The sequence below is a fragment of the Numenius arquata genome, chromosome 9 (genome assembly GCF_964106895.1).
Source record: "Numenius arquata chromosome 9, bNumArq3.hap1.1, whole genome shotgun sequence".
Taxonomy (NCBI): Eukaryota; Metazoa; Chordata; class Aves; order Charadriiformes; family Scolopacidae; genus Numenius; species Numenius arquata.
The window spans coordinates 17,735,916-17,747,597 of record NC_133584.1 but is presented as its reverse complement, the minus strand read 5'-3'; the positions used below and the strand labels follow the sequence as shown (position 1 = coordinate 17,747,597).

General features: G+C 40.6%; 1 protein-coding gene across 1 annotated transcript; it reads right to left on the bottom strand.

The window, feature by feature from the left end:
* Positions 1–149: 149 nt before the first annotated feature.
* Positions 150–11,335, bottom strand: SLC16A14 (solute carrier family 16 member 14). Its single transcript, XM_074153865.1, has 6 exons — positions 11,231–11,335; positions 8,680–8,824; positions 8,136–8,412; positions 7,145–7,288; positions 1,879–2,868; positions 150–460 (listed from the first exon to the last, which is right to left on the bottom strand). Exons 3-6 carry the CDS (start codon positions 8,395–8,397, stop codon positions 312–314), a joined length of 1,545 nt encoding a protein of 514 aa, XP_074009966.1. The 5' UTR covers positions 8,398–8,412; positions 8,680–8,824; positions 11,231–11,335; the 3' UTR covers positions 150–311.
* Positions 11,336–11,682: the final 347 nt, after the last annotated feature.

Below are 11,682 nucleotides of genomic sequence, written 5' to 3'. Positions count from 1 at the left end.
CAATGGAGTTTCACCAGTGGGTAGTGGTGAAAAGTTAAAAGAGGAGCAAGGGTAAAGGCTCCTAGCATCGTTCCAATTTTAAAAGACTAGCAGGGTGCCTGTAATCACTGTATTTGTCAGTTCTAAAGTAAAAGATCTTAACTCCTTTTAAAACCATCTTTCTAATAATTTATTAGAATTTTGGAGCACATTTGCTTTTCACTTAAGTACAGCTCAATGTGGTTGGTTCCATACCAAAAACAGCTTCATACTCTCATACAATAGAAACATAACAACAAAAAAATTCTGTAAAAAAACTTCTGGAATTTGTTCTATACTTGTGCTTCTTCCGAAGATTTTTCTCTTGGTTGTTTCTTTTGAATACAAGGTTGTATAAGTAAAAATATTATTCCCACCATATATAGCAAGCCAGATATGTAAAAAGAAAAATCGTATTTATGTGTCATGTCATAGATCCAACCTGCAAAATAAGGACAAAACATGTTTGTTACAAAGCTTGACAACAAGGTACATTGCATGGGAAAATGTGAAAAATACTGCACATTTCTCTCATGACGTTTCAGACAAATCCATAGAATTTCTGTGAGAAAAAGAGGTGGTGATTGTCTCCTCCTCTAGATGCTACAAATGGAAATGTATTAACAAAATCTCTTGTTCATTCACCAAAACCAATGTGAAACCCATCCCCTCATTTAAGGATCATGGATGTCTTAAAATGAGACTCTAGCTATGTGCCATCCTAAGAAGCCAAGCAACCTTCTCTCTAAAGCTGTATATTTTTCAAACAAGTTATCACAGGTCTGACTTTAAAACAGACATTTTAGAATCCCAAACCAAGTAGTTCTTCCACCCTACATTGCATCCCATTTGCTTCGTTACTAATGGCCAAAGACATGTTCAGCACAGACTGAGAGGTGCTGGCAGAATACATGGTAAAAGACTGCTGCTTTTCAAAGGGCACTAAATAAGCTGTCTTCTAAATTGTGTCAGCTCACTTAATGGTGGGGAGGGGAGAGAAGGTGAAAGTGTTCTTGCTTTTCTGGGTTGCTTGTGCTGCTAATAGCTCCAGTTCAGCCTCGTGCCATCCTGGCTGGCCACGGCCATTACTCAGAAGGTTTCTTGATGCTCTCTTCAGATTTGCATCTCTGCAAAAGATAGCCGTAGTCTGGCACTGTACTGACAATCAGTACCTATGTCTCTCCTGTACTTCCCTGCCTCCTTCTGTGAGAAAATTTATAATTAATGTTTGTTTAAATCTAAGTAACTTTAGAGATAACATACATACACTTCTACCTTCTGTTGTGGGTGGCAGTAAAGAGATTATGAGCAGTGGAGTCCCCAAAGTAGATACTTCTGGCTGAAGGAAAGCAAAGCTAAGTTAGTTAACACGTCCATTGGCAGCTTAGAGTGGTGACAGCCAAACACACTTCATAGTTCTTGGGGGTAATACTGTGGTACAAACACCTGCCTACCCTGAAAGGTGTTCATCATTTTTTCATCTAGAGGCATGAGTACATATAGTGCATGTACTACACAAAACACATAAAAATAGGTTAAACCTTTCCATTTTAAAAAAGTATACGATGCTATTTTAAGGACACATACCACTGAAAGGATAGCTGCAATAGATTTGGGGTTGTTTGCAAGGATGGTAAGTTGTAGTGTGTGAATAGTGAGCTGGTACCCAGCAGATGTGATCTGTAAGTTTGTACAATGTAAAGCTGGATCTTATGGTCTATTCTGGAGCAGATGTAATTTTGTTATATAATTTTGTTAACTACACATGCTCATAAGAACATAAGAAATCTTTGTGATATAACAAGTCACGCAGTTATTTATTATACAAACATCTGTTGGTTAGGGATAGGAACTTTTTACCTGCAAAGGGTGGTCCAAGCAATGCAGATATTCCGTTGGCACAAATGATGATGCCATAGGCATTTGCAAGGTGTTTAGTTCCAACTAAATCTTCAGTCACAACAGGCATTAGAGAAAAATAGCCACTAGAAAATCCTATTAGAGCACAAACCACAGCCAGGGTAACGTATGTTTGCATTAGTGGCAAAGTAAGAATGCAGGTGACCAGGGTAAAGTTAGCCATGAGGAAGACATTCCATGTGCTGATGCACGGGAGATCAGAGATGATTCCAAGGATCACTTTACCAAAAATATGCACAATGGCTATAATGGATGTCAAAGGAAATATATTATTCTGATTAGATAAGTTGTACTGCTTGACTATTTCTGGAAGATGAATAAAGGGAATGACAAAGCTGCTATAGGCAAACAAAGCCCAAATTATAAAGGCCACAAATACTCTATTGGTAAACAGTGATGCAGCTCCAAAGTAGCTGGAGTACCATATTGCAAAGCCCTTCCTGACTGTAACCGTCAGCTGGCTCACTGTCTTAAGAATGCGCAGTCCATACATACTCCTTCCGCTTCTAGATTTACCTCCAATTTCTATGTGCTGAACACTGTCAAGCACTTCTTCATTTGTTTCCTCTTCTTTTTTTTCCGGTTCTTCACTGATGATTCCATTAGATTTTATAGTCTCTGCAGAATGGGACAGAGCTTTTGCCTGATTATCTTCACTATTACTTCTCACAACATGTTTTTCACTAACAACGTGAAAGAGTGGTCTCATAAGCGCCCCGCAGACACAAAGGTTCAGGGAGATAGCTCCCTGGATGAACATGGCGTTCCTCCACCCAAATTCGGTGCAGAGGTACTTCAGCAAGGCAGTCATTAGGAAAGCTCCAAACCCTGTTCCCGTGGTACTGAGTCCTTGTGCCAGCGCTCTTCTCTTCTGAAAATACTGCCCTACCATGACCACCGCAGGCAGATAAACCATGCCACTTCCAACACCTATGAAAATAAAAACCAAAGTAAATCTGAACTTTTTGCCAACAAGATAAGAAGCAGTGAAAAACGAATGAGTTTTATTCCTAACTTTTGCACAAGCATAGTAGTAAAACCAAGAATAAATATTCAATTCTAATGCTAATTTTCATTTCTGTCTCATAGTATGTTCCAAAATTTGCAATACTCATTCCAGAGAGAATACAATACTGCCATTTAACTGCTGGAAAAACCTTTACCTCAGTTCAGCATGACACCACTGGAAAGCCCCAAACATCCCACAATAAATCACTGGCAGTTAATATAGCGACAAACATAAACAAACCCTACTTTGAAATATCTGCATTTGTAATACTTGCATCTGACTGTATCAGCAACCAGAAATTGCTTAGTGGGCACATCTTACTGCTTTTGCCCAAGTTCACCAGCAATGAAGATCCAGACTGAGTTTTTGTCCTTACTTTTTAACTGTGGAGCCACAGTGACCATGAGATATGTTTCAGGGGCCAGCACAGGGGGTTAGCCCGGTGGTAGGACCTTGGGTGGCTTCCAGGTTTCTCTTTGGGCATTCCAGGGAAGCCAAGGGAGGGCCGCACAACAGCTGCACAGGCATATTTTTAAAAGGCAGATCTCTAATTTTGTAGAAATTCCCCCACTTACAGTTAAAAAACAGGGTATTAATGATCTATTTCGAGCAGGAAGTGTTGAGAATTGTTCAAACACACCATGAAAGGTAACAGTTGCCCAGTTTTTCTCAGCAAATTTCTGACAGAGGGGATTTGGAATGGAAGAGGTATACACAGAAGATGCTTCCAAATTCACTGTGATCGTAATTTAGAAGAGCGTTTTGGGCTTAAAAGTTTTCCTAAATAGCTGATGCCGTAGCTGCATGCAGCTACAGCATGATCTAGTCACAGCTACATGGGAGAAAGAAATGTTATTCCAGCAGAGCATGAAAAAAAGCCCCTCAACATCACGGCAGTGTACCGTGGTCAGAGCTGACCTGCTCTGCCTGTCAGAAGCATTTATCTCTTTGCTGCGCAAATCCATGATCAGGTTTCTATTTTGCACAAGGTCTCCCCCCTCCCCAAACCCAGTCACAAACTCTAAGGAAATCTCTCTGCCCCCCAGAAGAGCCCCTGTCTCCTCAGGCCGGCCTGACGCTGGCTGCTGTGAGGAAACTGCCCGGGCTCGTGCTTGCATTAGTGTTCACTGCGCTTTCCTGCAAGTAAGGCATTTTAAAAATCATTTTATCGTACCTTTCCATTCTGTGGGCTACATAGCAAAACATAGTCTAATCCCATGCACCGGCACGCTGCCCTCACAAGTAAACACAGGGCCACTGGCCTCCCCGCTCCTTTTCCTCACAGATTTGTCCCCCCTGCACCACCAGGCCAGCAGCAGGCCCAGCTCTGCTCTCCCCCCGCAGGGCTCAGGTGGCACTTTGCCCCCTGGCCCACGGGGGCTCCCTGCGCCCACCTCGGGGCTACCCTGGCCAGGTGAGGGGGGAGAATGTTCCTCTGCCCCCCCCAGTACTGCCGCTGTGGGTTGCAGAGCCCATGGTGCCAGGATGAAGCCAGCAGCCAGGGGACTCCTTCCATGTGAGGAGCTGGGGGAGGAGAACCATGCTGAGGTGAGGGGTGCTTTGGGAAGGGCACCTGAGGTGGCAGGGGGGATGTGGTTGGTGGGGACAAGGCTGGGATCGTGGGGACGCACTCTCTGAGGGTATCTGGCACGGCAGGTCACCAATGCAAGAACAGGAGCCATGAGTACACCCGCGAGCACTGCGTGGAGGCCCAGAAGTGATCACAGCAGGCGGCAGCCACCATCAGTGAAGAGCAGCCTTATATCTAGCAGCCACAAGAACATGAAGGAAACTTCCCTGAGGTGTTGGTGAGTGAGGTGACCATGAGCAAGGGTATGGGGGGTGATGGGACAGGGAATGAGGCCATGGGTGAGTGAGGGGATGGCGACTGAAGGGACAATGATTGAGATCCTGAGTGAAGGGGCAGTGAGTGGGGAGATGGTGACCGAGGAAATGGTGAGTGAGGAGAAGGTGAGGAGGGGACGGCGAGTGAGGAGATGGTGAGTGAGGGGATGGTGAGGAGACAATGAGTGAGGGCACGGTGAGTGGGGAGATGGTGAGTGAGGAGATGGTGAGTGAAAGTCTCATGAAGCTGGAGGAAACATCTCAGGCATCTCTGGACAGAATTACTCCTGCGACAGCATCTCACTTCTTGTGAAATTCATGTAAAAATTTGCCTCAGATTTTTTCTGAAAATACAGTTTTCACCCCTCTTTAAATTCTCTGTATAATCTCTGCTTCTTTGTCTGACATTTTGTGTCTGCTGTTTCTGTAAAGCAGCAAGGGCTGAGAGAGTGTGTAGATTCCTGTCTGGTTGATTATATCTAATATATAAGGAAACAGAAATTCCAAAAAGGGCAGAACATTGCATGTAATTATTGTTCTTTGTAAAGGAATTTGCAACGTTACTGAGACCTATGAGACCTAAGAGTCATCACCGTAATCCTTACTAGTTTCAATTTTTTTCCATCCACGAAGCTAGATAAAAAATTATGTATAGAAATTCTGCAGATTTTTGTGAAATTCTCTGAAAGGGTAGTTTAAGAGAATGAAGGGTACTAAAGCTATTATTAGTATTGCAAACAATTTTTTTTTTAATGCTTCTGTCTGTCATGTATAACATAGATACCATGCTTCATTTGCAAACATAACTGGCCATGTTATCCGTGGAGTGAATAATATTTCAGAGCCCCTTGAGTTGCTCAGTGTGCTCAGATAATAATCAGCAGCCAAATTTTGTATTTCTTACTTGGATCACTTTAACATTTTTGTTTCATATCTATTAACAGTTACTCTTTCCAAAAATGAATAGTGAATAAAAATGAGTAGTACTTTAAGTAGATAATATTGGGTCCTTCTACATAATTTTCTTGAAGTAACTATTTATTTTCACAAGAAGCCACGTTTTGTTAGAAACTGAGCCTTCAGGCACTAAGGGTCTACTGGTTTTCAAGAAAGATGCCTAATCATGCATGCCTTGTCATATTTTGATTGGGCTCTTATACATCAAAAGGTTTTCTAGAAACCTACTTCTAATAAAAATGACAAAATAATACTTCTTTCAGTGATTTTGATTGTAAAAAAATGTAGCAAAATTAACTGCTCTTTATTAGTGGTTGTTGATGTAATCTGAATATCCTTTGTTAGAAACTGCATATGAAATACGGCCACATGCAATGCCCTAATTCAGGCTGGGATAGAGTCATTTTTTTTCATAGCAGCTAGTGTGGTGCTATGTTCTGCATTTGTTGCCCTAACACTGTTGATAACACAGGGATGTTTTAGCTGTTGCTGGTCAGTACTTACATCAAGGCCTTTTCTGTTTCTCTCGCTAACCTGCCAATGAGCAGGCTGGGGGTGCACAAGAAGCTGAGAGGAGACACAGTGGGACAGCTGACCCCAACTGACCATAAGGATAACCCATACCATATGACATCATGCTCAGCAATAAAAACGGGGAAGGAAGGAGGAAAGGGGGACATTTGGAGTTGTGGCATTTGTCTTCCCGAGTAACCATTACATGTGATGAAGCCCTGCTTTACTGGAAATGGCTAAACATCTGCCAGCCCATGGGAAGTAGTGAATGAATTCCTTACTTTGCTTTGCTTGTGCATGCAGCTTTTGCTTTACTTACTCAACTGTCTTTATCTCACTTTTAGCCTTCTAATTCTGATTCTTTCCCCCATTCTACCGCAGGAGAGTGAGCAAGCAGCTGTGTGAGGCTTAGCTACCCACAAGACACTTTAAAATGGGTTTTGAAGCAGTACGTAGTTATCATAATCTGGTATTTTATTAATGGGGAGCTGCTCCTGCAGAAAACATTTGCTGTTTCTCCCTGTGACAAAGAGAGGAGTTAGCTGAAAATATAATTCAGCAGTGTTTTAACATCTTAAAATTCCACTTGTTAGATTTTGGGTTACATTAATTCTTGTAATTAAAAATGTCCTCTAATATATTTACTTGGGAGAAACTGATAAAAAATATCATCTTCAGATGGCAGATTTAAATGACAACAAAAATAATTCGTAATCCACTGAGTAAATAAATAAGTTTTCTGAAAAGATAACGGGCTGTAAAGAGTGTGAAAGGAAAGCTCGAACACCTTTACAGTCTAACTTCCCTCTTTACTCACCCAGATAATCTTCAAAGGAATCAAAAATAATTGAAAGAACCTTCAAATGTTATTACAGCTCTTACCAGCTGTCACTCCAAACGTAAGGAAGAGGTAGTGCACATTTGAGGCATAGGCACTCAGTATCCAACCTAGGGCATTCAAAATCCCTCCAATTATAGCTGTCTTGCGGCACCCACACATGCTGATGAACAAACCAATGAAAGGACCTGTTAAAAACATTTAAAAGTGTTAAATTTTTTCTTTAATTCCCTACACTTTTAAATAATTTTTCTCATGAAGATTCTTAATGTTTTAAACAAAACATTAAACATCAGGCTACTCATGCAATTCAGTTTATTTTCCCTAGTATTGTTTATAATCATGGAAAGAAAAATTCAATCAACTGACCAATACTTAGCAAATACCCGCAGGACCTAAAATCACAGTTGCCCCATGATGAAGGAACAGTTTAAACAGAAGAAGAAACTGAAACCATTGTTCCCAATACTAATGCTGTGTGAGTGCCAGCCTTTTTCACAAGTAACTAGAAAGTAAATATTTTATTTTCAGTGGAATGTTTTAGGCAGACCTAAACACAACTTCTCAATTTAGGGAGATAGAGGTGTGTGTATACATATATACACCAATATACCCTCCAGATATTATTTTGGGTTGATCCAACCACAACTTAAAAAATGAATTTTAGTTCAGCTGCCAAACTGAAATATAAACTATCCAAATTCAACATTTTCTCTTCCCAGTTAGACTACGGGGAGGACAACAAGCTTCACAGATCATCTGTTTTCTTAATTCTAGTGAGACCTTGAAGTCACAGGCATCCTTTCCTGCTCATGCTGTCTCCTGGAGTAATTGTCTTCTCTGTCATCTTTCCTGTTGTTCCCTTTCTCCCTCTAACTTGTAAAATTTGTCCTGGGGACTTTAAAAAGGCAACTCAGCAGAACTTGGGCAGCTCTGCTAATAAAATGGAAAACTATAAGAAAATACTTGGGGGATGAGTGGCAAACATATTCTAAAAATCTTTGTAGTTTTGAAATAAATTATGCTGGAACATACCTACAATAAGCGTGATGCCCATGCTGAGGGAGCTAACCCATGCTGTTAAGCCACGACTTTGATTAAACTCTTCAAGCCATTCCATGTTGAGTATTCCAAGGGCCATTTGGGACCCCATGATAAGTATGTGCACAAGGAAAGAGGAAAGTACAATCATCCAAGCCCATCCTCCATCGATGTTTGGATTAGGCTTAATTGGCTTACTTCCGGCTTTCGAGTCATCTCCAAAATCATATCCAATATCCTCTCGACTAGCATACATTTTCTCTACGGTACTCTGAAACAAATGCAGTAAATACCTTCAAAATACATACAAAATGATCAGATTTTGTTGTGAACAGCATAAATCGTTACCATATTTCACCCTTGTGGTTTAGTGCAGTTGTAAAGTGAATACTGGGTTTTCATTGTTCAAATGTAAAATTCTTAGAAAATTCTCTAATTCTCTAATTCATGTGTACCTTATTATCATGGCTCCCTACACAGGAGTATTTACAGGTTGACAGCAGGCTGCATTATTTCCACTACTATATACTTTACTTACTTTTAGGTGGCTGAGAGCACTCACTCTTCATGAGTTGACTGTGGTCACAAAAAAAAAAGACTGCTCTCTCTCTGTATATTCCTTCTCTGTATCACCTTCTGCTGTCCCAGTGAGATTATATGCCTTTGCGTTCAGGTTGATAAAGCTTGGAATAAAGAAAGAAAATTGTGAAGAGGAAGGTAGATAAAGTTACCATATCTTTTCAGAGGAATCCAGTTTTGAGATGTATTTCTTCCTTAGTAGTGGAAAAACAAGAATGAAGACAGAAAAAAATAAAGATTTAAGGTTCTTGATTTTCAAAATGTTTTGTTTACATAAATTACAACACGGGGATTGTTACTACCTCTCTGGCAAGCTTTTATTGGAGTCAACTTGACAAGCAGTTTACTATTATGCTTTCAGTTTCCATAGTATTAATCCATATAATCCAACTAAAACCAAAGAATTCTTCAAAATTACTGTCAATGCCTATCAGAATCAAACTAAGCGGCAGAGTTACGTGCATAGGTCTATGGAGGATCAGGCCATAATAGCTTTATTTGATTACTTCTTCCACTGTTACTCTAAGTGAAGATTGCAAACAATGTGAAAATAATTTCAAAACCATTTTTAATTGATTAACAGGCAAGGTGCAGAACCCAGTTTTCTGTCCATCTGATTTCTGTTGTAACATTGAAATGTTACTCAACTGTGGAGCACCACATAGGTTTCCATGGAGACTAGAAATGTGATAGTACAAATTACCAGAGATGGTACTTTTTTTGTCTTTTCTTCTCTGGAGAAATAAAAAGAGCCATCAGCTTCATGATAGTCAAAAGAGAGAAGAAAGTTATCAAAAGCTGCTTGAAAAAGCTCCTTCTGTGAGCCCTCAGAAGGTGTGCCTCAGGGCTAGAGCCTCACTACTGAAAACTGGCAGTGAATGGAATAACTCAGATTCTGTACTAACTGAAAATTTGGACTGGTGTCTTTAAATACAGGAGTATATTTAGCTTCTCAAGTTACTACCTTTCCAAACTATTTTACTTTTTTCCTATTGCTAGATAAACATACAGAGAAGGCCTTGAAGTATTTCATACCGATACGGAGACGGAGTCAGAGCTGATTGGTCAAAGCTACCATTTCTTTCACAGACAACAGTGAAAACCTGCCAATATATGTAACCTCGCCAGACTGGCTGCTGGGTAAGTTACCTTTGTATTTAAGTGACATATCCCTTACTTGCAGTACAGGTAATTATGTGTAACTAAGGGCAGCTTGAACATGTAGGTCCTTCCAAGAGCATGCTGATTTGCCTCAGACAGTGAATTGTGGCTAAAATATGTTGTACTCCTGCTATCAAACTTTTCATAGATGGATACTCTTTATGGACTAAGTTGTCACTAGCCCTAACTTGGCCAGGGAAGGTATTGGTGACAGTGAGGAAGAACAAGCACTGTGGACATTTAGCACTAGCTGCACAAGCAGATAAGCTGGGACCAATTGGTGCGTCCACACCTGGGTGGTGGACTCATGCCAGTGGAAACACAGACTGAAATGACTTAATGGCTTTTTCTTTCCAAATCAAGAGGCAGAGAGAAGGGGGATTACGCTTAGAGGTCTTTCTAGACATCCTGCAGGGTATTTGAGGCAGGAAGAGTAGCAGGGTAACAAGGCAGAGCCATGCACTGGCGCAGACTTTTGTTTGAACATAAGAGGACAGCCTTAGTTAAAATTATACTTCATCCTTCCTTTAGAGAGGGTAAGTCTTAAAGATGACATCTCAACTCTTTCCTGTTAATGTACTTGGAGCTAGATCCCCGATTGATGTAGTTTAGATGACTACTTAGGGAGGATTCAGCCCACTCACAAGAGAGAGAAATACTAACTGCATAAAGGTAATAAAGATAGTGAATAATCATGCTAATGGGAAATAATAAGAAGTAGCAAAATGAAGGAAAACTGCAAGGTGTTAAACATGCTCTGTATAAGATTAATGAAAATGTATGATGGATATTACAGTACATCTTAGATAATGGAATATAAAATTATGTAACTGAAGATTCAGAGTCAGGATTAAATGTGGAGCCTCACCTCTTTCATGCTTTTGACTGGTCTTGTGTCCACCTGAATACTGATACTGGACAAAAAAATTTTCTTCTTTGGACAGGAAATAGATACATCTTCTATATATTTTAAATTATTAAAAGCAAAAATAATTGACATTGAGATGCAAAGATATGACACCCATCTTTGCAACCTTACTGACTGAACGGGCTTAGACTGAGTAGGTGCAAGTTATTGCCATGCTTGCATCAACCCCCACAAATCTTCAGAAGATGCAAATATTTTCCTTTTGAACTGGATTCTTGCTTACCATTACTTTTATACTATTAACTTCCCGTTAATGTCACAAGTTCAGAGTGAATACACTTAAAAGCAGGGAAAATCTCAATTTCCAGTAACTGCACAAACTCCCAGGCTCTGCATAAAGCAAGGACTGGATGGCTGGATCCTCTCCCCGCAACTGACTCATAGCCCAATGCCCTATTGCAGCCCAGAGAAATGCACTTACCTGCCTTCAGCCTTCTTCCCACACAACAGCACTGCCAAGAATACAGTATCACGGAAGGCAGAGAAGCCCAAGGGGCTCTTTGGAATTGTGAAATCCTACAGAAACTGCAACGAAAATGACAGCAGCTGATTTGTGAAGCCAGCCACATTTCCCCAATGCGCAGGGCACTGAGGACCCACTCACAGTAACAGTGTTTGAATACAGCCCCTCACAAGGGATTACATTTAAAGGCAGGAGGATCTGGCCTCTTGTTTGGTCAGCTGGAGGAGGTCGACATTTTTTTTCAGAAAAGCTTTTTACATTGTATGCACACATAGTATGCAGAGCTCTTAGAAAACTGGCCCAAATGTTACTGCCCACAAAGATGCTGAGCTTTTTTAAAAATCTGACTCATGAGCTATTTTAGGGACAAATGCAGGTGCTGTAATAAGACCAAAGTTAGTAGCAAAACA